General features: G+C 45.2%; 2 protein-coding genes across 5 annotated transcripts; one reads left to right on the top strand and one right to left on the bottom strand.

The window, feature by feature from the left end:
• Positions 1 to 582: 582 nt before the first annotated feature.
• On the top strand, positions 583 to 14,844 carry MASP2 (MBL associated serine protease 2). The gene is given in 9 exon segments (XM_088845440.1): positions 583 to 936; positions 1,705 to 1,836; positions 3,916 to 4,112; positions 4,186 to 4,333; positions 7,708 to 7,826; positions 9,640 to 9,722; positions 12,011 to 12,276; positions 12,778 to 12,852; positions 14,078 to 14,844. Coding segments are annotated over 9 exon segments (2,061 nt in total). The 5' UTR covers positions 583 to 662.
• Positions 9,943 to 24,501, bottom strand: TARDBP (TAR DNA binding protein). Of its 4 annotated transcripts, XR_008685097.2 has the most exons (8): positions 24,387 to 24,501; positions 23,174 to 23,421; positions 21,245 to 21,408; positions 20,636 to 20,776; positions 19,838 to 20,008; positions 18,251 to 19,460; positions 17,237 to 17,270; positions 9,943 to 16,472 (listed from the first exon to the last, which is right to left on the bottom strand). XR_008685097.2 is itself a non-coding variant. In XM_055419553.2 (6 exons), exons 2-6 carry the CDS (start codon positions 23,409 to 23,411, stop codon positions 18,930 to 18,932), a joined length of 1,245 nt encoding a protein of 414 aa, XP_055275528.1. In that variant the 5' UTR covers positions 23,412 to 23,421; positions 24,387 to 24,501; the 3' UTR covers positions 17,537 to 18,929. The 4 variants fall into 4 exon arrangements, 1 of the variants encoding a protein (XP_055275528.1); XR_008685095.2 differs by having other exon boundaries at positions 9,943 to 17,516; XR_008685096.2 differs by having other exon boundaries at positions 9,943 to 17,270.

The raw sequence follows: 24,501 nt of genomic DNA, 5'->3' as shown, positions 1-24,501 counted from the left end.
ACCTAGAAGCCACTACCATCGAGATCATTGTCCCCAGGACTCTGAGTGACCTCAGAAGTCACACATTGCTGGGGAACCCCAGAAGTCAAGGGTGAAGACAGAGCTAGCATTTGTTCCAGGCCTGGCTGTCATCCAGACCTAGTCCCTGGCTCCTGGAGCATCCTATGCTCGCTGCCCAGAAATCTGGGCAGGCAGCAGTCATGGGGTCTGTTCCCAGAAGGCCAGGGTGACTGGGGGCAGGGCCAGGCACTGGACAAACAGATCAAAGGTGAGGCGCCCTGGGGCTCCAGACTGCACTTAGTCAGAGGACACGGAGCTCATCATGAGGTGGGTGGAAGGCCCCAGGGCCTCCTTGGCAGGGGCGAGGGCTGAGAGCAGGCCTCACAGCCCCTGCCCTGCACTGCCCTCAGGCTGCTGGTCTTCCTGGGCCTGCTGTGGGGCTCAGCGGCTGCATCCTCGGGGCCGCAGTGGCCCAAGCCTGTATTCGGGCGCCTGGCATCGCCAGGCTTCCCCGACAAGTACGCCAACAACCAGGAGCAGCGCTGGGCCCTGACGGCGCCCCCCGGCTACCGGCTGCGCCTCTACTTCACCCACTTCCAGCTGGAGCCATCCTACCTGTGCGAGTATGACTTTGTCAAGGTGCCAGCAGGGCAGGCGGGGGGATGGGACACCTGGGAGCAGGGTCTGGCCTCAGAGGGCGGGAGGGCAGTCAGGCCTGGCGTCTCGCCTTCGCTCCCCGTGACTTCCGACCCCCCCAGCTGAGCGCCGGGACCAAGGAGCTGGTCACGCTGTGCGGCTCGGAGAGCACGGACACAGAGCGGGCGCCTGGCAACGACACCTTCTACTCACCGGGCTCCAGCCTGGATGTCACCTTCCACTCCGACTACTCCAACGAGAAGCCATTCACGGGCTTCGAGGCCTTCTACTCTGCAGAGGGTGAGCAGGGAGGAGGCCGGTGGTGGGGGTGTGATTTGGTCTCAGGCCAGACTGGTCCTCCCTTTGGTCTCCTCCCCACCCCCACTCTGGTCCCTGAGGCTGGCTTCTTGCCAGACCAGCAGGAGAAGAGTCCACACCTGGTCTGACGTCATCACAATGCAAATATCCCTACCAGGCCATGACCTCTGCTCTAGACTAAGCCCCCCTTCTGTGCCAGGTGCTAAGACTGAACCCCCATCTGTGCCAGGGACATCCTCAGGGGCCCCTGTGAAGAAAGGGCCAGGTGAGCCCATTTGCAGATGGGCAGGTGAAAGCCTGCTGGCCTGAGTGCTGCATCTGCATGTGGACTTTGATGCTTGATTTCAGATTCTGGCTCTTGCAGGGACTTTGCTGTGTGGCCTTGGGCAAGTGGTTCAACCTCTCTGTGTTTGTCCTGAAGCTGCTCTAAGAGTTCAGTGAAACCTGTATAGAGGCCTACCCACCAGGTTCCCTTGCAGGCTGCTCCCTGCGCTGGCCTGGCTACGTGGAGCAGGATGCTTCACCTTCATTGGTTTAAAAAGGATGAAATTGAGGTCTCCCTCCAACTGTTGCAGGAAGGCGAAGTGACCTTTGTTTGGCCTCTAGCACTTGGCTGGGCACGAGCCATCTTCATTCCCGAGGAGGTTCCTCTCAGGGCAGCTGTGAGGCTGGGGGCCTCTGAGCCCGAGCCCAGGCCTCAGTGATATCCCCTCTCCTTTCCTGCTGCCTGCCTGCCTGGCCCTCCACCAGACATTGACGAGTGCCAGGTGCCCCCAGGAGAGGCCCCCACCTGTGACCACCACTGCCACAACCACCTGGGTGGCTTCTACTGCTCCTGCCGTGCGGGCTATGTTCTCCACAGGAACAAGCACACCTGCTCAGGTGAGCCAAGCTAGAAAGGGGAAAAGGGGGGACACTATGCCTGGCCCAGCCCCCACTCTGCCCCAAGATACCACTGGCTCCTCAAGGCCACAGTTGCTCTTCCCAGGCAACTGGAGGGACCACTGGCCTTGGCCCTCTAGACACTTCTAGTTGGTGGCCCCTTCTTGGTCTTCTGTCCCCTCTCACCATCCACTCATTCATCCTCTACCCATCTGTCCACCTGTCCATCCATCCATCCATCCATGTATCCATCTATCACCTATCCATCCACCCACCCATCCATCCACCCACCCATCCATCCATTCATCCGTGTTCTCCGATTCCTCGTCCGCCTCTGCCCTTTCCTTGGCTCACTCTCATCCTCTTCAGCTCACTCACTTGGTGAAGATGTTAGGCCCTCTATCTGTACCTGGCCAGTCAGTGCTCGCCCTCCCGGGGGTGGGGGGCTCCAGGATGGAGGAGTGGAGGGCCCCAGGCCTGCTTCACACAAGCTTCCCCTCATGGAACCTCGGGGTGGGGGCAGGGCCTGCTCAAAGCTGCTGTTCAGCACCCAGCCAGCCAACCCCTTTGTCCTCCACTGCCTGGATGCCTCTCTGCGCCTTTGCCAGAGGCCTGGCTGGAAAACCAGTCGGCGCCCTGGGGAGTGAGCAGCCGCACCCCTCGAAGCCGACCCTGCTCCCCTGCTCAGCCTTCCCTCCCCTGTGTCTCTCCCCGTCTCTGTTCTCTTCCAGAGCAGAGCCTCTAGCCTCCCCTCCAGCTCCCGTCTGGGTTGGGCAAGTCTGCTGCTGCCTGCAGCCCCCACTGACCGCCCCTCGGACCTAACAATAAACGTGGCTCCACCTCCACCTGCTGCCTGTCTCTGGGGGGACAGTGGGGGAGGGCCGTGATGTGTTCCCTGGCCTCTCTCCTCTTCCACCCTCATCTCAGTCTGAGGGGCCCCAGTTGGTGGGGCGGCCCCCTCCACGGGGCCACAGGCTCCTTTGCCAGAAGGGCTTGCTCTGCCCCCACCCTCATTTTGATGGTGGGGCCTTAAGGTCCAGAGAGGGGCATAGGTTTGCCTCAGTTCCCACAGGGCAGCCAAGCTCTTGCTGCTCCCCTACGAGGAACTCAAGGACTGAGCTCAGAGCATCCTTGGGTCCACTTCCTGTTCAGAGGGCAACTCAGGTCCTGTGTGTGCTGGGCTGGGGGGAGCCTGACCCAGAGCAGAGAGGCCAGGGAAGTATTGATAGATGGGAACAGATTGCCCATCAACTCACTGACGGGTAATCTGGTCCCCCACATCTGGGGCTGACTGCCTCTGCACCCTGGGAAGCAGCCACGTAGAAGAAGAAAGGCAGTGCTGGGCTCCTACTTCCTGAAATGTGCCCCCCACCACCACCTGGGGGAGGGGGGCAGGACCCTCCCATGAGTGATGCCAACTTCCCTCTTCAAAGGCAGAATCAGCTGTTTCAGTGGGGAACGTGGGCACCAGACTCATCTGTGATCAACGTGGACTTGAACTTCCCTCAACTGCCCCCCAGGGCAGAGTCTTGATCCAGGGAAGGTGGGCGGGGGGAGGGCCCAAGGGAGGCTGGGCTGGACTGGCCTGGCCTGGGGGAACAGGTGGGTGGGAGTCCCGTGGCAGATGAACTTGGGGGTTGCTAGAGTCAGGGGTGGGTGGGTGACCCTCAGCCCAAGGAGATACCCCTCCTCCCATCCATTCCCCACCCAATTCCTGGGGAATAAGGAAAGTCCCTTCTCTTCTCTTGGTGCCTCCTTCCCCCTGGGCAGATCCCACACCCCTCACTCCTGGAATTGGGACTCTGGCCCAGTGATCCCTGCAACAGAAGCCTTGGCCTAGGGCCCCCATCTTCCCTGGGGGTGAGAGTGAAGCCCCTGGAGAATTTACATTCAAGTGTCACCCGTGTCAGCTAAAGCCTGGAAGCCAGAGGAACCCCCTCCCTAAACTGTCCCTTCAGCCCCTGGGTAGGGTGTCCAATCTCTGGAGGGGCCTCTGGGGGTGGTGTCTGAGCTAGACCGGTAGCCTGAGCCAGGCTGCTGCGCCCGGCTCACCCTGCCTGTCCTGCCCCCTCTCCCCAGCCCTGTGTTCCGGCCAGGTCTTCACTGCCCAGTCTGGGGAGCTCAGCAGCCCTGAATACCCACAGCCATACCCCAGACTCTCCAGCTGCACCTACAGCATCCACTTGGAGGAGGGATTCCATGTCATCTTGGACTTTGTGGAGTCCTTTGACGTGGAGACGCACCCCGAGACCCTGTGCCCCTATGACTCCCTCAAGGTCTGGTTCCCCTGGCCCCCACCTCACCCTGGCCTGGTAGGTCCTGGGGTGATGGGTATCTCTCCACTTTCAGATTCAAACAGACAAGGCAGAATATGGCCCGTTCTGTGGGAAGACATTGCCCGGCAGGATTGAAACCAAGAGCAATACTGTGACCATCACCTTTACCACCGATCAGTCAGGGGAACATGTGGGCTGGAAGGTCCGATACAACAGCACAGGTGAGGGCAGCTAGGGGCTCTTCCAGAAGCATCAAGGAACTACTTGGTATGGAAGTCTTCCTGGCTGGGCCCCGGAAACTGGGAAGGGAAAAGTTTTTCTTAACCTGTTCAGTGTCCCTGGCTGAGTCTGAAAACCAAACTGACAGGTTAATGGGAAAAAGCATACTTGTTTATTTCATGTAAGTTTTATGTGGCACTAGGGCTTCCCTAGGAGAAGCACCCCACACCAGTACTCTTGCCTGGAAAATCCCATGGATGGAGGAGCCTAGTAGGCTGCAGTCCATGGGGTCGCGAAGAGTCGGACACGACTGAGCAACTTCACTTTCACTTTAAATGGCAACCCACTCCAGTGTTCTTGCCTGGAGAATCCCAGGGACAGGGGAGCCTGGTGGACTGCCATCTACGGGGTCGCACAGAGTCAGACACAACTGAAGCGACTTAGCAGCAGCAGCAGCGCTTCCCTAGTGGCTCAGATGGTATGAATCTGCCTGCAATGCAGAAGACCTGGGTTCACTTCCTAGGTCAGGAAGAGCCCCTGGAGAAGGGAATGGCAACCCACTCCGGTATTCTTGCCTGGAGAATCCCATGGACAGAGGAGCCTGGTGGGCTACAGTTCGTGGGGTCACAAAGAATTGGACACAACTGAGTGACTAACACTCCACGCACATTCCACACTTTACATGGCACAGGTGCCTTCCTAAGGAAATGAAGACCCAGAGAGACAGCTGTGTACTTCTGTGCTGGGTCTCCTGAGGAGTGTGACAGGCTGAGCAATATGAAGTAAGGGTGGTGAACTGGGGGAAACTTGTTGTTCGGTCACTCAGTCGTGTCCAACTCTTTGCGACCCCATGAACTGCAGCATGCCAGGCTTCCTTGTCCATCATGAACTCCCGGAGCTTGCTCAAATTCATGTCTATAGCGTCGGTGATGCCATCCAACCATCTCATCCTCTGTCGTCCCCTTCTTCTCCTACCCTGGGAAAGTCCAGCATCAGGGTCTTTTCCAATGTCAGTTCTTGGGATCAGGTGGCCAGAGTATTGGAGCTTCAGCTTCAGCCTCAGTCCTTCCAATGACTCAAATGTAGCCAGCCCTGTTTGTTAGGATTCTTCTTGGCATCCCTTTGTCTTCGGTGATAAGGCTTCCCTCTGAGTGTAGGGAAGACACCGGTCACACAAAGGTCTTATAACCTGCTTCAGGGGAGAAGGGAGAGGCAGAGGGAGGAATATGGAAGGGTGTTGTCCCAAGGGCAAGGGAACTGTTACATGCAAAAGCCCATAGACTCCATCTTTCTCGGTGTGAAGCTGCAGTGGGTGTGACGGTGTGGGCAGAGCTGGGGGCTCCCGTCACAGAGGGTTTGAACGGGGCACCTGCAGCTGGGGCTACACTCTGCCTCCCTGATCTGCCTCCACCCTCCACGTCTCTTTCCCCACCTCTTCCTCATGACAGACCCTCACACACTGGATGGTTCTTGGTACTACCTCCTTAGATGCAAGTCCAAGTCCCCCCATCTTCTGGGCACTGACCACTGGATGTGACTGTCCCCCTGAGAGTTGACACTGTCAGCCAACTGGTCTCTCAGGATGTTTTTGGAAGGACCGCGTAACTGAACTGGAGAAGCTCCAAAGCAAAATACTTGCAGCTCAAGCCATGCTGAGAGTGCAGGCTGAGGGTCAGGCTGCCCAGCAACAGTGCCACCTGCTTCCTGGCCATGTGACACGGAGCCTCTTAAAGTAACTTTCCTGAGATGTAATGTCTCAATTATCCAATGAAGGATAACATCTTCCTGGAAAGGTGGGGGTTGGTGGGTTAATGTAGAAGGCATGGGGTATGTGAAGGAGGTATTAATTTTTAAAATGAGGAGATTGGATTAACAAGGATTAACCTTTGGGCCACCTCTGTTGGACATGTGGGAAAGAATGAGAGCCTGGTCAGGAGGACAGAGACTGGCACTTTGGGAAGCTTGTTTTTTTTGGATGGGGCCATTTTTAAAGTCTTTATTGAATTCGCCACAATATTGCTTCTGTTTTTGTTTTTTTGGCTCTGAGGCATATGGTATCTTAGCTCCCTGACCAGGGATCGAACCCACACCCCCCTGTGTTGGAAGGTAAAGTCTTAACCACTAGATGGCCAGGGAAGTCCCAAACATTTCATTTTTTAAAAGCCTTTTGTTTTCCTGTGGGTCAAAGTAATGAAATTTCTAAACCTGGAGTGCTGGTTTCAGAGCGAGTAGGAGGGAAAAGTCAGGTTTGCCAGGCTGGTGAGTGAGAAGAGGCCGGCACATGGCCTGGCAGTGTGTGTGAAGGAGGGTATGAGCAGGGCCCTGGCCTGGGATTAAGACAGCCTCAGAAAGCCCTGGGATGTCCCTGGAGACTCTGGAGCCTGCCTGGTACTGACAGTCACCCAGAGACAGAGATCGGCTGCTGGAGGAAGTGGGGGACAGGCAAATGGCCTGCGTGGGCTGAAGGGTGGCCTTGGGGGATTGTCAGCCATGGGGGATGGGCTGAAGCCATGGGGTGACAACAGGCCAGGGTTTGGAGGCCAAAGTGGAAGCCAGTCCTGAGCCCTGTGGGCACATGCTCAAGAGGGACAGGAGAGGCTTCCCAGGTGCCAGTCTGGCTCTGAGCCACGAGGTCTGCTGGGAGGGTTCCCTGGCTGCAACCACCTCTTGCCTAGTGCTTATTCCCTGGTGACTCAGCCGGTAAAGAATCCGTCTGCAATGCAGGAGACCTGAGTTCACTTCCTGGGTCAGGAAGATCCCCCGGAGAAGGAAATGGCAATCTACTCCAGTATTCTTGCCTGGGAAATCCTACAGATGGAGGAGCCTGGCGGGCTGCAGTCCATGGGGTCGCAAAGAGTCGGACACGACTGAGCGACTAACACTTTATTAGCAAAGCACATTCGTCCGTGCTTCACACTCAGGCCTCACAAAGCCCAGCAGGTGAGCAAACAGTCTCATCACGCTTATGGATGAGGAAACTTGAGACTTTCCTGTGATTTAAATGCATGTGGTCCAGCTCTTCCACCCCCCACCCTGCCCCCATTACGCTCCCCCAGTCCTCAGCAGTGTCTGTGAGGCCCCTGGTGGGGAGCAGACACACCTTTTGCCATGACCATGCTCCCTTACTGCAAGCCTGACTTTCTCTCCATCGCTTTGGCTGAAGCCCAGGCCAGATAACAAATCCTAATTTGTACAGTAAGCAACGAAGGGTTTAATCTTGCCTTTGGATTTAAATCTTAAGAACTCTATCCCACTTGTGGCAAGCTCTCTCTACACGTTAAGTGTTTCACTTATAAATCAAGAACTTCTAATTGCTCAATTCAGACTTGCCTGCTGTAGACCACAGCCAAACGCATAGTCTCGTTTCCTTGCTCAGCTCAGCCTTGCCCTGATCCATTGGCGCCACCTAATGGCCGCATCTCCCCTGTGCAAGCCAAATACATCCTGAAAGACCACTTCTCGGTCTTCTGCGAGACGGGTTATGAACTTCTGCAAGTAAGTTAATGTAAATCTGCTAACTGCAACCACAATCATGATGGTTTTTAAATGAATACATATTTATATCACCAAGTATGTGAAAGGAATATGGGAAAACAGCTGTTGTCAGCATGGTGGTTTCTTTTCTGTGATTAAACAATAAAATTCAAAGAACTGACACATTTGCTAAGAGAAATGGCTATAGAAAAATTTCTATTCTTAGGAATTCTATTTTTAAAAAACATTTAATTAATTAATTTGTTTATAGCAGTGCTGGTTCTTCCTTGCGGCTCAGGCTTTCTCTATTTGCAGCAAGCTGGGGCTACTCTCTAGTTACTGTGTGTGGGTTTCTCATAGTGGTGGCTTCTCTTGTGGAGCACAGGCTCTTGAGCACAAGGATGAAGGGCTTAATTGCTCTGCAGCATGTGGAATCTTCCCGGAACAGGGATTGAACCCACGTCTTTTACATTAGCAGGATTCTTAACCATTGAACCACCAGGGAAGTCCCAGACCTCTGCTATTTTAAAAAGCTTTCTCTTGGGGAAAGCTGGTGGTATAAATGAACACCTTTTCTCAGTTCATACACATTACTGCAGCTCTTGGGAAAGCAGCTGAAATGTTTGCCACTGTGCTCGATGTTATCACCTTGCATTAAATCAAACTCCTCCTCCTCGTCAAATGACCTTTACATGAAACAACTCCCGGGCCCACAAAAAATTAAACGGCCCTTGGAAACAGTATATTCTGCAGAGTTATCAACAGTGACCACAGTTAAGGGAAAGGGGGGATAATTTTAAAAAGTGCTTAGTGTGTTGCTTTAGGTGCACAGGCAAGAGATTAACATGTCCTCTTTATGTTCTTCAAAATTGTCACTGAATCCCAACAGTAAAAAGTAATAACACTGAAATGATAGCTAGCTATGCAATCCAGTCCTGTGGAGGGGGAAAAAGTGAGACACTTTTCTCAATTTGCAAACTTCTTGGCGGGCTCTTCCCATAGCTCCTTGACTGCAAACCTGTTTAGTTTCTTTTTAAATAAACATCTATTTAACATCTAGTTTTATCAACCATCATCTTTAAAGATTTATATATATATATATATATTTTTTTTTTTCTTGCCATGCCTCTTAGCTTGTGATTCCCTGACCAGGGATTGAACCCAGTCCCTGGCAATGAAAGCTTGAAGTCCTAACCATAACCACTGGACTGCCAGGAAGTCTCTTTTTTTAGTATTTCCGGTTCAGTCTCTGATGAAAAAAAAAAAAATCATCCTGCTCTCCTTTGAAACATAAAGCTTCTGCCAAAGCCACCTTCTTTCATTTAAAGTCTGTTTTAGAAAAATACCTCAATGTCAAAAATGTCCCTCTAAATGATATTAGCAATGGAACTGATTGAGAACACCCTTGTGAAGCTTAAGGAAGTATTTTAAATGACTTTCCTCCAGCTAATAGCTGGTTAGAAAAATCCAGACACATTCATTCCATGCCTGATCAGGTTGACCTTCCCCAGACTTCTGACCATCACCCTTTGGCACTTAAAGAAATGGTGCAGCATCAGCAGGAACTTGAAATCTGACATGTTCTTGGATTAAAATGGAAAGCAAAACAAAAACTGCTGCAAGAGGTCAACATCTTTAAGAAAGAGACACATGCATAGATGACATCACCAAGCACACACATGTATCAAGGTAGCTGGGCTGTGTGTCATGTGGGTTCATCACCCTCTTTGGGAGCATCTCTCAAAACACTAGAAGAGCTACTGTGGGACAGAGCTTTGACAAGTGCTTTCATGATGAAAACAAGGAAATTAATATTTTCTCAATTCCTCTTTAGGGTAATTTACCCCTGAAATCGTTTGCTGCAGTCTGTCAGAAAGACGGATCTTGGGACCGACCGATGCCAGAGTGCAGCAGTACGTATGTGTGACCACAACGCCTGCAGCTGCTTCTGCTACTACTGCTGGTCTTTTTAGAAAATGATTTTATCAGGGCTTGAATTCCAAGTTTGCTTGTCTTACCCAGTGTCTAGGTGCACTCTTAAGCAGTTACAATGGGACCACGCTACTAGGAAAAGTATTTGCTTTAGTGTATTCAAAAGTACTTTCCTAAGTATAAAATAGTCATAAAAGACAGGGAATAGAGAAAAATTACCAGCATTGTAATACTCATAATCCTGCTGCATCATAGTATAACCGCTGTTATTTTGGTGTACATCTCTTCAATTACATATGTCACACATGCAAACATGTGCAGGCCCCCATTTGATGCAGAAAACTGTGGTCTGTGTAGGTATATATATACACATACATATACACAGACATATATCCACATCAAACTGGAATAACACTATCCATCACCATTTTGTGAACTGAGTCATGTAGCTAGTGAATTATCATGTTACTTGTTCAGTTCAGTCACTCAGCCATGTCCGACTCTTTGCAACCCCATGGACTGTAGCATGCCAGGCTTTGCTGTCCATCACCAACTCCCAGAGCTTGCTCAAAGTCACGTCCATTGAGTTGCTGATGCCATCCAACCATCTCGTCCTCTGTCGTCCCCTTCTCCCATCTTCAATCTTTCCCAGCATCAGGGTCTTTTCCAATGAGTTAGTTCTTCACATCAGGTGGCCAAAGTATTGGAGTTTCAGCTTCAGCATTAGTCCTTTCAATGAATATTCAGGACTGATCTCCTTGTAGTGCAAGGGACTCTCAAGTCTTCTCCAACAACCCCAGTTCAAAAACATCAATGTTAGTGGAAGTTGACAAATTTACAAAACAAAAAAAGTGAAAACCTCTCTTGCCCAAATCCTCAAACTATCGATACCTCTAGGACACGGGTCCACTCCTTCACATCATTATCTTCTGTGCTACTCATACTAATGCATTTCACTATAACATACTTTTGAACCAAAGTGGGATTCTCAATCTGACAGTTTACCCTTCCCCTCCATAACTGCTGGGGTGTCTTTCCACATCAACTCAAGTATTAATGACAGTCTAGTATTCCATGAGACCTATGATTTTCAGTCCATGTGATCTTTACTTCGTTTTTTACCATTACAGATGTTGCTGTAGTTAATACCTCTGTACCTATGTCTTCACATATCTTGTTCAAGGGTTTCTACAAAATTCCTATGGGAATTTAAATATTCTCATCTCTAAAATTTATATTCCTGTCAGAATATACCACCAATATACTACCAATTTTTAGTTTAAAAAAAAAACAGTAAAGAAGAGCTGGCACTAAAGGGAGTGTTGGAGTAAGAGGTATGGGTGTGAGCCCTGATTCTGCCACTTCTGTGGTTATGGCCATATTACCTGTGGAGAAATTATACACAATGTGGACTAAGCACTTGGCACAGAGCCACATATACTATTAAGTTGCTGAAAACCAAGTATTTTTTAGTATCCACAGAAATCCATCAACAATTTTTGTTTTATTGTGTACAAAACTATGACTTCTAGAATGATACCACTTTCTCACAAACCAGTTAGTTATTTCACATTAACGTCCAAACAGGTATGAATTCCAACCTAAACTCAAGGTAGCATGACTTCGAGGTCTTCTAAAAAGCTAAGCATCTTAACAAGCTGAGCCCTTCAGTCTTCTTTGTACTGTTCTGCCTTTGCTGCTGCTGCTGCTGCGTCACTTCAGTCATGTCCGACTCTGTGTGACCCCAGACAGAAGCGCACCAGGCTCCCCCTTCCCTGGGGTTCTCCAGGCAAGAACACTGGAGTGGGTTGCCATTTCCTTCTCCAATGTGTGAAAGTGAAAAGTGAAAGTGAAGTCGCTCAGTGGTGTCTGACCCTTAGCGACCCCACGGACTGCAGCCTACCAGGCTCCTCCATCCATGGGATTTTCTAGGCAAGAGTACTGGAGTGGCTTGCCATTGCCTTCTCCAGTTCTGCCTTTAAGGCTAGCCAAATCGCACCAGTTGACATGGAGCCAGACTGTATGTGCTGCCTGCATGCCGCACTGTTTTCTTCTATTGCTATGTTGTCGCATGAGGAGATACTAAACAAATGCCAACCACTTTTTTTATATGTGAGAATGCTAAGGAAGTCCAAGTGGTTTCAAATCCCCTTCCTTTAGGGAAGGCACCCTACCCTCCTTGCCCAGGGCCTTCACTTCAATCTAGCCGTTCAGTGAGGGATAGGAAGGAGTGATGCTTTAAAAACCACACTTAAGGTGATGCTCAATTTCAGAGTTGAAATGATGTCCACCTTGAACATGCCTTCAGGTTACAGTACCACATAGCCAACCACCACCACACTCTCCACACATCATTTTAATGTTAGAATTCAGTACAAACTGACTTCCCTCTCCCATTATTTATTAGTTGTGGACTGTGGCCCTCCTGATAATCTTCCCAGTGGCCAGGTGGAGTACATCACGGGTCCTGCAGTGACCACGTACAGGGCTGTGGTTAAATACTGCTGTAATGAGTTCTACACAATGACAACCAACGATGGTAAGCAAACTGTTCCAAGTTGGGTGTGGGTAATATTTGGAACCAAAGCCCTCATGATCGGAAAATAAACTTACCCAACATTTTTGACTAAGGCTCGGCAAAAGATTAAAAGGCATGTCTCCCACCTGCTAAGTGAAATATTGCAGCTGAAGTGACTTTAATGTCAATTTGCAAGAATCTGAAAACAGATCTTATCTAGTAAATGACTACCACAAACACACAATATATTCCAAATGGTTTAATTTAACAAGTCAAAACCTTATCATTAAGCACTTGAGATCTTGATACATATTCAAGTTACACATCTAAAAGGTTTCCACTTTGCAAGCAAACATGGTAATGCAGAGACCTCCTATTTATGAAATCATGTAAAATGGTTATTCAGACACCTCTATTTCCCACTGATGCTCAAGAATCAACATTTTTTAAGGGGGTATTCAAGCAAATGACAACCACCTTTTACATGCAGTTAAACATTTTTGTTTTTCCAATGATTTGCAGGTAAATATGTGTGTGAGGCTGATGGATTCTGGACGAGCTCCAAAGGAGAAAAATCACTCCCAGTCTGTGAGCCTGGTAATGGATACATTTATACAAGAGATTTGTAATTGATGGAAAGTAGAACTGGGTAGGAGACAGTAAGTAGCGCTTTAGCTGTGTAGGCAGAAATGTAACTTCAGCACTTGGCTCTTAGACCAACTTATTATTTCCAAATAACATGTTCTCATTACCCCTTTCCATGTGGAGAGGTTTGTTAGGAGCTGACTGCATCAGTCATTTGATTATTTTTGACCTTACAACTAGGCAAGCATAAAAAATTAAATGATACTTAAAATTATCTTGAACCATTTATACATTTATAAACATGAGTTCTTCTGTTACTTTTCTTCTCTATAGAAATGCTAATAAAACCCAAAGCTAATAACGTCATTATTTCCCTAAGCAATTGTTTCCAATGACATCTAGTTTTTAAACATTAATGCAATTTGCCTTTTAACAGTACTCAGAAAAAGTTTTTACCAGAATTGGCTCTGAAGATATAGTTAAAAAAAAAAGAAAAAAAAAAAAATCAGAAAAGTAATAATATATCCATTACCCCTGTTACTGGGTTTAGTCTTCTCAGTTGACACAATGTTCTTAAGCTTTCGTAACAGTATTCTGCCACAACAGGAAACATATCTGCTATATTAATAAGCATATTCAGTCAGCAATATACAGTAAAGTCTAGTGTCTGGAAGGAACAACTAGACCAGAGATAATTTCTGCACCTGAAGGTTCCTGGCTACAACTGTAACATTCCCATTTTTAAAACATTTAAATGTTCAAAGGTTAAAGTAGTCTGCAAATCCTATGATACTGACCCTAGTTTCTGCTTTCCAAGAACTACATGGTAGATACCCCATTTTACAAGCAGGAAAACAGAAGCAATGGAAAGGTTATTTACCTTCACTTCCTGCTCACACCAGCTCAGACAATTCCTGTTAGCCCTACCAAACACGTTCCCAGTCCTGAGACCAAGTTACTTTGGCAAAACAAATTAGTTTCTACATATTTTCACTCACCTCATTTTCTGAGGAGCTAAAAAATACCAAATGGTTTTATCAGATCTTTGAAAAATTTTGAGCGGTAAAACATATATACTATACCCACTTGCCTGTACAGGTGGACAAACACCAATTCGTGTGATGCAATTTTGGCTGACATTAAACATGAGTAATTGATAACTCCAAAGTGGTAATAATTGGAGAAAATACACCATCAGGTTTCTGTAAAGGCTCTATACATCTGCTTCTTTCCCCAGTGTGTGGAATATCCACCCGTACTACAGAAGGTCGTATATATGGAGGACAAAATGCAAAGCTCGGTTATTTTCCTTGGCAAGTGCTGTTACTCGGTAAAACTATGGCAGCAGGTGCACTTCTGTACGACAACTGGATCCTAACAGCTGCTCATGCTGTATATGACCAAAGAGAAGACGCTGCCTCCCTACAGATTAGAATGGGTGCCCTGAAGAGAATATCACCTAATTACACACAAGCTTGGGCCGAGGCCATTTTTATACACGAAAGTTACATTCATGATGCTGGTTACGATAACGACATAGCACTGATTAAACTGAAGAACAAAGTTGTAATCAACAGCAACATCATGCCTATTTGTTTGCCAAGAAAAGAAGCGGAATCTTTCATGAGGACAAATGACATTGGAACTGCATCTGGATGGGGATTAACCCAAACGGGGTTTCTTGCCAGAAATCTAAAGTTTATTGACATACCAGTTGTTGACCATCAAAAATGTACTGCTGCCTACGAAAAGAAGTCCTATCCAGAGGGAAGGGTAACTGATAACATGCTTTGTGCTGGCTTGCAAAGTGGCGGCAAGGACAGCTGTAGAGGTGACAGTGGGGGGGCGTTAGTGTTTCTAGATAATGAGACCCAGAAGTGGTTTGTGGGAGGAATAGTGTCCTGGGGTTCCATTAATTGTGGGGAACCAGATCAGTATGGGGTCTATACCAAAGTCATAAACTACATTCCCTGGATCAAGAGCATCATTAATAGTAATTTTTAACTTTGCGTCTTCAGCCAGTACGTGATTCTTTGTTTTAAAAAATACCCGTAAAAGATCTTAGCGGCAAACTGACCTGAGAAACATGAACAGGAGCGCTGCCATTCCACCCCAACCGAACCAGACTGCAGGTGAGCTGCCTTTCAGGCATGTGTCCACTAGCCACTTCCACTACTTAACTCTTTGATTCAAGGGGACATAAGCCACTGTAGTGATACTTGTCTTGGCCAATCCATTATCAAACCCATGGATTAAATCTGTTAAGTTAAATTTTACTTAACAAAGTCCAGTGTCTTTTTCTACTATCCATTTACATTTCTGGAAATCTCCTGTTCATGTTCTTTAACTGTTTTTGTATTTGTTCTTACTGATCTGAGAATGTTATACATTACAACAGTATTGGTTCAGGAGTTACTTTGAATGTTTTTCTTGGGTAGATAAATTGGAAATAGCAACACTTTGGCCTATGTATAGAAGGATTTCCATGTTAAAACCAACACTATTATTTTTTAATTATAAAAAACTGCCAAACAAAGAACACGAACGGCACTATTTCACATTGTCAAAGACAACAGGTTTTCTAAAGGACAATTTGGCAATATATTTCACAAGTCTTAAAAGCATGCATAGTCTTTGACCTGGTAATTACAATGCTAAAATTTTAACTTAGCTGTGAGAATATTCCTAGCTCTTGGAAATAACCTAAATAATGTTCAAATTCAGAAGACAGTTGAATCAAAGTGGCATTTCCGTAAGATGAAATACATTAAAAATAAGTGGCGGTATTATTGATAAATGTAGTGTTTTTCTTACCATGAACATGAAATATTTGGGCACACTTAATAGATTACAGATTGTACAACAGCTGAGTACAGAACTTATATACACAGTTAAGAATTACTCTCCTAGTAATCAACAAAAAAAAATTATTCTAATTATCACATACATCTGAATTATTATGCACTTAACATCTTTTATCTAAGGACAAAATTTAAGCCCTGACCTAACCTTAAAAAATTTCATTTAGTTGGCCTCCCTAAAAAGTTTTAATACCTAACACTCAAAAAAATTTCTCATTCTAGCCAGAGTCACATTATGTAGAAATTCACTGTGATTTCAACTAACTTCTCTTGTACATATAAAGTGCAACTTCTAGAAACTCACTTTTTAAAGGTCACTTTCCAGCATCTTTGTCACATAAATAAAAAAAGAAACTGTATTTTTCCAGTAAGACTCCAGACACTAAACTGTGGTGGCAACAAAAATTTTTATTCAACTGGTTCAAAAAAGTTTTTAGAATGAATGCATTTAGATGACCAAATAAGACTTTAAAAACAAATCTTTGCCAAATAGTTTACTTCTAAACTTCAATTTTTTTTTTTTAGGGTAGAATTAAATACCCATAGCTATGTAGTACCATAAACATATTAATAGAAGGCTACTCAACATTGAAAGCCTTCTAAGACTGGTAACTAGATTTACACAAGTGTAAATAAGGGATTAAAACCATGCCATTGACAAAGTTAACTTACCCCTGGGCTTCTTGAAGGCTTGTCAGTTTAGTCTTTGGAGGTCCCCGAATACCATTTTAAGTGTTACCATGTTACTGCTGCTGAGTAATAGTGCAAGTGCTAAAATGCAAAATTCAGATGGTACAGGGTTTGGAAATCATGCAATTTAGATGCAGAAAAAAAAAATTAAAACAACGCAAGATCCTTTACAGAGGAAACTGAATAAAACAATGTGGCGACCATAAGCCTAAAAGACGATTTCATTTATAAAAGTTTAAAACACATAACTTGCAAAATGACAAACCTATTTATCATAATCTAATTAGATAAGGGCATTAGGTAAATTGTCAACACAAAACCTGTTACATTCTTCCACTAGAAAAGGAGCTCTCACAGAAGTTAGTTACATTTTAAGTACAACAGAGAATCAATATATTATTGCTTTCACATACTTAACAATGCACCGTGAGAGTCTTGAGTTTTGTGGATTTATTCAACATTATTCTATTTCCCCATCTTTGGAAGACAAAGCCCCTTTCACTTAACACTTCCACAGACAGACAACCCACCCTGCTAGTTCTTAAAGCTATCAGGCTTCTTAATGGATTTCAGGCACAAGATAATTTGTGGTTTCTTCTACTTTATCCCTATTGCAATTAATTCCACTTTTCAAATCCCCAACTAGAAAGGTGATGATATTCCCTTCATTTCAATTGATAGGCTTTGCTACAAAGCATTTTAAATTAACACTGCTTTGCCCACTCCTTCAAATAAGAATATTTTTAGAAGGATGATTTCCCAATGGAGATTTATACAGGCCATGTAAATAGAACATCACCCAAATGCGCAGAGGCACTAAGAAAAAGCTGGAGGGTACTGCTTACCATTTTAGGTGCGGTCACCCAGACTTATTAAAAACTAGATTTGAAAAAACAAAAAACAAAAAAAACTTTTCACTTTGGACAATGCAAGAACAAATAGCAATTAAGTCTGGGTATCAGGTGTCAATGCATGACAGGTGATGAATCCATTTGACTTGAGACAACTTTTCAAATAAGTTTATTTGAAGCAAAATAAACTATTGCCAAGAAACTTTATGAAAGTTCCATCTCAAAAGGGTCAAAAAAAGGGGAATTAACTGCTATGAATTCTTTGCATTCAGGGCTGCAAAACAAAGACACATATTATTTAAATCAGTTTTATTTAAGAATTTCCAACAGTGACAACTCTTATAAAAAGCATCCAAGCACAGGACACAGAACTGCAGCAAACAGCATTCTTATGGGTAGCTAACAGACATGAGAACTTCCACCCTGCTTTGAGACACCCCGAGCTCACTGGTGAACTCTGCTTCCAAGTACTCCTGCAAAGCACACCACAAGCTCAGTCCATGTTCTCAACCCAACAGCTTCAGTTCACATTACCACACTTACAGATCAGTAACAGAAGAGAACACACACCATACAGCATTCACAGCAGTTGACAAAGGGGTAGGGGAAATACAAGTATCGTTTCACTTAACACATTCAGCTAACGTGGGTCATCTAAGAACAAAACTCACTTAAAAGTCTTCCAACAGATGTGGATGTCCTTTGAATGCAAAAACATTCGTACGTTATTTGCTATCCTTGCTCTCTGCACACTCTCTCACCAAAGCCACAGGATTGAGAGACACATCTCGCCAAGTTAAAAAATATCCATTATGCACCACCAAGTCTCTGCACGCGCTCTCTCCTTTTCTCGCTCATACTAGCCTCTCATGCCTCGGCACCACCATCAATCCCACACAAGGTTTCAAAAGTTCAAACAGCCTTCTGGTTCCATATCACAGCCTTGCGTTCATAGCGTTGATACGACTCCATGAAATAAAGAGTAGCGGATAAAAATGGGACACCCACCGTCAAAGACGCAGCCTGCGCAGCGTGATGGCGAGTTCTTGAATGAGAAAGCATGTAGACAGAAGTATTCCTATGGCAGAATATTTACAGCACTACTTTCAATGAAGTGCTTCTTCCATAAACATTTGAAATGAGATGAACTGCAGAGATTAAATGAAGGCTTCATATTGTACTTTTGTATATGAAGGGAGACAAGTGTTAAAACAAAAACAACAAAAACAAAAGAACCAAGCACTGTGACACCATGATCTCCAAAGAGATTTTCCTAAGGAAAAAATCCATATGGTGGGGTTCAAATTAAAACAAGGAGAAAAGAATGTAGTTCTAATCAACGGTTTCCATTTTGAACATGCAAAGAATTCACTTGACAAGTCCAGGGATAAAATATTACAGGAGAAACCCTTTGATATCAATTGTAGTGTGTTGGTTTACCAATCAGGCAAACAGCAGTTCACGTTCAAACACTCAATATTTCAACCCTTTATGTAACAAAACTTATAAAATTCCTTTAGCTCTTCCTCTTTTTCTAAAGAAAAATGTCAAAAATACTGCTGAATATACTCCACACTGAACAAACCAATTTTGAAAATTCTTACATATGTTATTTTACAATATACTTACCATGAGTTTAGAAAAATTTGAATTCCCACCAGTATACCAACTAACCGTAACCCAATGTCTACATTCCCCAGCCAGAAGATTTAGAATCCATGCTAGAGCCGAAGCCTCCATTAAAACCACTGCCTGACCCTGCATTTGATGCCGATCCCCAACCAATCGCTGCACCTGAATTAGAACCACTGTAAGAGTTATTTCCAGAACCAAAAGCCTGATTTGGCTCCCTCTGCATGTTGCCTTGGCTTTGGTTATTACCTGATGGGCCAGACTGGTTCTGCTGACTAGCTAACATGCCCATCATACCCCAGCTGCTCTGCAGAGCAGCCTGGGCTGCAGCCATCATTGCTGGGTTAATGCTAAAAGCACCAAAGTTCATCCCTCCACCCATATTACTACCCTGATTGTTTCCCAAACCCGCTCCACCCCCTCGACTGTTTCCAAATCCACCCTGATTCCCAAAGCCACCTGGATTACCACCAAATCTTCCACTTCTTTCTAACTGTCTATTGCTATTGTGCTTAGGTTCAGCATTGGATATATGTACGCTGATTCCTTTAATGATCAAGTCCTCTCCACAAAGAGACTGGGCAACCTATAAAAAATAAGGGATGTAAATAGAGGAGATTAAACCATTGATTCATACAAAGTAGCAATAAAACTTAGATTTCAAGCCATCATCTAGGCTGGAGAAAAAATCAGCAAGGAGCACTTATTTCATTTAAACCCATAAAATAGCCTTTGGCTTTAGTAATGGCAGCAGGGATTTTTCCGTTCATTTTCAAAGGATGTGTAACACTCCCACTTAAATGTCACATGTTAAAAAAAAATACCTAAGGGGTTTATCACAAATATTCAGGCCCAAATACAGGGTCAGAGAACTTAGCTAATAAGGATGGTAATTAGCTGGAAGGGCAACATTCAACAGAAATTACCTAACTAGCTGGGGCAAAGTTATTAAGAGAAAAATACCTGATCATCTGCAAACGTAACAAAGGCAAAAGCCCTGAACGGTTTGGGGATGAAGACATCTACTACTTCTCCGTACTGGCAAAAGAACTGCCGCAGTTCATCAGCAGTCATGTCCTCTGTACAACGCCCAACAAACACCTTTCTGCTTCTCAAAGGCTCATCTGGGCTTTGCTGATCAAATCGAAAGGAAGAAAACCATTAGAAATATTTTACAGGCAAAGAAAACAGCATTCTGGTGGACAATGTAACACAATCTATCTGCCTTTTCTTTAGCTGAGTGCTTAAAAAGTAGGTACATTCTTTCTTTTTTGTATTAGCACATCTCCTTCTTGTAAGACTTCAATGCTTTAAATTTTAAAGCTGATGAAAGTATATCTGGATTAAGGAAAGTTGATGAATCAGAAATGTCCTGGCAAAGAGGATAATGTTCCAAATAAGCAAGTCTTGCTTGCTTGGAATAAGTAAGGCTTCTGTAACAAGATCAACATATTCTAATTGTTAACACTAACGAGATCAACATACTTTGTTAACATGTAACTATGTAAGAAATTGCTAATTCATTAAAAATAACAAGAGAAAGAATAAAATGAAGAACGTTTTATTTTGGAGGAGCAATAAACTAAGTATTTCAAACAAACATAAAATATTCAGCATGCATTAAGGTCCTGAGACTTTTAACAAAAGATTTCAAGAACACACCCTGCCACATTTTCCAACTATAATGTTTTATTTTACAGTGTCTTCTAAGTAAGTTTGTCACCACAAATGGCCAAAACAGAGAAAACAAGAGCAAAGTACCTTAGAATTTGGAAGTTTACAGTCACACCATCGTCCATCTATCATATGTCGTTGTGACATTACTTTCACCTGGGTTTCATATTCCGTGAAGCGAACAAAGCCAAACCCTTTTGAATGACCAGTTTTAATATCCTTCTTGACCTAGAAAAAAAATCATTTAAATTCACTAAATCTACACACATATGGACGGAGGAGCCTGGTAGGCTGCAGTCCATGGGGTCACTACGAGTCAGACATGACTGAGCGACTTCACTTTCCCTTTTCACTTTCACACATTGGAGAAGGAAATGGCAACCCACTCCAGTGTTCTTGCCTGGAGAATCCCAGGGACGGGGGAGCCTGGTGGGCTGCCCTCTATGGGGTCACACAGAGTCAGACACGACTGAAGTGACTTAGCAGCAGCAGCAGCACACACACATATAACCAACCCAGAGTACACACATGAAGGGAAATACTATAAACCAAATTTCTTTTCAGCACCCATTATGCATACATATAATAAATATTAAAAATACCACCTACTGAGCATGAAGGGGTAGCATCACCAAAAAAAAAAGGAATTCTGGACACTCATTCACTGAAAAACTCTTAAGTGAAATCAAAGCTTACCTGAACCATAAGAACTTCTCCAAAGGTACTGAAGTAATCTTTCAGATCCTGTTCAGTTGTTTTCCATGGGAGACCCAACACTATTAAATCAGATGTTTTCTGGACCGCTCTTTTCACTTTCACTGCTGATGAAGCATCTGTTTCATCCATTTTTCTTTTGTTATCTAAACAAAATGAGCAGAAATCTTTTAGAACATTCATTTAACACTTTAAACACTTCAAGCCCTTCATGCAGAAATGAGAAACAAAAACATTCTAGGAACAGTAAGACACTGGAAACTTCTGGTAAAGAGTGATGTTAGCTCTCGTGGACAGAATAATGCTTAAATAAGCGGCTCAGTTGCTTTTCTGGAGCCAATCTGGGGATCCTAACCTCTGGTTCTGTAACAGCTCAAGATGACAACTGTATGTTCTCCCCTCTCAAGAGATGTATCAGAACAAAAGTCCCTTTATTTTCACTTTAAAATACATTAAGGAAGGAAAAAAAAACAGGCTGAAAAACCATGAGGCTATTAATAAGCATGTACCTATTAAATATATTCGCTTGATTATTTTACTGTCTATAATCTGACTACCAAAAAATTAGCAACTGTAATCTCCAGTTATATATTTTTACGGTTGATTTCAGTTTTTCTGTTTCATGTCCAAACTTTCAACATCAAATTCACATTAACTTTATAATAAACAAACAGAAACTTAAGGTTATTAAAAAAAAGCCAAAACAGTATTCGGAAGGGTAGAGAAACTCAATGACATTTGGACAAAAGACCATTTTTGGAGTAGCGTTATGTTCACAGCAAACTTGAGGTAGGCAGATTTCCCATATACCCTTCCCTCTACACAGGCAGAGCCCCACCCCATTATCAAAATCCCCTACCAGGGTGGTACATTTGTTACAACTATGAACCTATACATTACTATCTAAATGACATTTCAAATTTGGGTAAATATTTATCTACAACCAATGAATCAAGAAACCAAGTTGATTCTAGTAAAAATTTTTTTTTCCTGATACATGATGAAAAACTTTGAGGCAACATCTTAAATATTGACCAAATAGTACACCTTTGTTGCCATATTAAGTTATAATAAAAGTAACAGATCTATCAACTAGCACAAGTACCTACTGATAAAATGTACTTAGTTCCTTGGCACACTTCTAAATCTTCATGCTTCCTTTTAGATTAAAACCATCACTGATAAGACACAGTGAGAATAAGCCCAGACCTAAAACTATAATTGCTGCTAAGTCACTTCAGTCATGTCTGACTCTGTGTGACCTCATAGACAGCAGCCCACCAGGCTCCTCCGTCCCTGGGATTCTCCAGGCAAGAACACTGGAGTGGGTTGCCATTTCCTTCTCCAATGCAAGAAAGTGAAAGTGAAGCTGCTCAGTTGTGTCCGACCCTCAGCGACCCCATGGACTGCAGCCTTCCAGGCTCCTCCGTCCCTGGGATTTTCCAGGCAAGAGTGGAGTGCCATTGCCTTCTCCGAAAATAATTAGGACTTAACTAATTCAAGATTTGGGCTATTGCAACTGATGTTCATTTAAGGGAAAAAAAAAAAAAGGAGTAAGATTAGCTGAATGAATGATGTAGCTTGCAAGGATTAAGAACAAACAAAATACTAAGGCACTTCAGAAGACTCTATTTTCAACAGACTGATAGAACTGCAAAGCATTCTTAATTTCTTAAATTCGGCATTAGTTCAGCAAAATTAGTGCGGATGATTATTTAAACACATAGTAAAACATGTTCTGTATTCCAATTTTCACTCATTTAGTGGTCTTCCAAACTTGTCTGATAGTAACTTTTAAAGAAACACTTGGGCAATAGGAGATGGTTCACCAGGAAGAGACCATGATCTATGCTTGAGAACAAGATACAAACCTATACTTTAGCATCACTGCAAAACCAAATGACAACAAACCTTTGGGATAGTTGACAACATACACCAGATTCCCCCAGCCAGCATCGGGGGCGTGCAGAATTCCTTCTACCAGGCGGACACCTCTCATACACTGAGACACTGGATTCCGGTAGCGCAGCCCACATGCCCCTGGAAACTGGGCTGTAACCGTGGACAGAAGCACTGTCCCATCGTCTTCCGATGGTATTTCAATGGGCTCGTCATTCTCATCTTCAGTTACCCGAATATATTCAGACATCTTTGTTTCTCTTAAAGGGAAAAGAGATACAAATGACTTAACACTTGAGGTCAAAGTAACTGTTTCCTTATCCCGCTGATTTATACCACTGTTTTGTGACTTTTAGAAAAATTCTCGAGTGTTTGGATTCTTACAGGTGTTGGTTATCCCCGAAAACCGAGGAAGTAAAGGCAAGAATAGTTATTAAAATGTAATGCCTCGCTAGTTCATTAAGTATTTGATGAATACCTACTACACATCAAGTGCTGCCACTGTGAAACTAGTCTCAGAAGGCATACTAGGGGCAAGCGGGGGAGGGGGAAAGCAGGAGAAAGATCGCAAGCAAGTACTTATTTTATTACAATCGTGATAAATACTACTGGAAAGTAGTCTGAGGGTGTTTGGGGAGAACCTACGCTGGTTGAGATGTGTGCGTGTGTACAGGGGTGTCAGAGTGACTTCCCTAAGCACGCGATGCAGAAGCTGAGTCTTGAGGACTGAATAGGAGCAGTGAGCCAGCCGAAGAGAAAAACGGAAAAGCGCCTCCCTGTTCCAGATTGTGGGGTGTCCAGAGGCTCTCCAAACTTGAGCCGCAGGGATAGCGGCGACAGGTCCTTCGCGACGCGGGCCGCCACCTCCCAGAAGCCAGTGCGTGACAACCGAGGGAGGAGTTTCTAAGCGCGGCCGGGGTGGGACCGCTGGGGCATCAGGCCGTAAACTCCGTCCCGATGCAAAAGTACGAAGGCACAAAGCAACGCCCGCGTCGGGAAGCCAGGCCAAACTGCTGCCTCGGCCTGCACGGCTGCGTGGGCCCAATACCCCAGCTCAGGCGCCGGCTGCCACCCCGCGCCAGGCCCTAACGTCGCTCTCATGCTAGTCCGCTCCGGCAGGACCAAGCAGGCCTGGTGCCACGACTCCCTTTCCGGGGCAGCGGCCGCCCCATCGCGGGAGCCGAGGCACACAGGGCGTCTTTAGTGAGAAGCATCTGCAACTCACCCGCTAGGCCGCTGCTAGGAAGCCCGAAAGGGAGGCTGAAGCAGGGAGGAATCCAAGAGCAGCCCAGCTACCACTTCGCTCCCACAAAATGGCGCTAGGGCCGCCTCCTCCCCCC

This window comes from Moschus berezovskii, chromosome 17, assembly GCF_049115385.1.
Source record: "Moschus berezovskii isolate FMDL1 chromosome 17, NW_MosBer_1.0, whole genome shotgun sequence".
NCBI lineage: Eukaryota > Metazoa > Chordata > Mammalia > Artiodactyla > Moschidae > Moschus > Moschus berezovskii.
The sequence above is the reverse complement of the archived record's forward strand: the minus strand, read 5'-3'. Positions and strand labels throughout refer to the sequence as shown.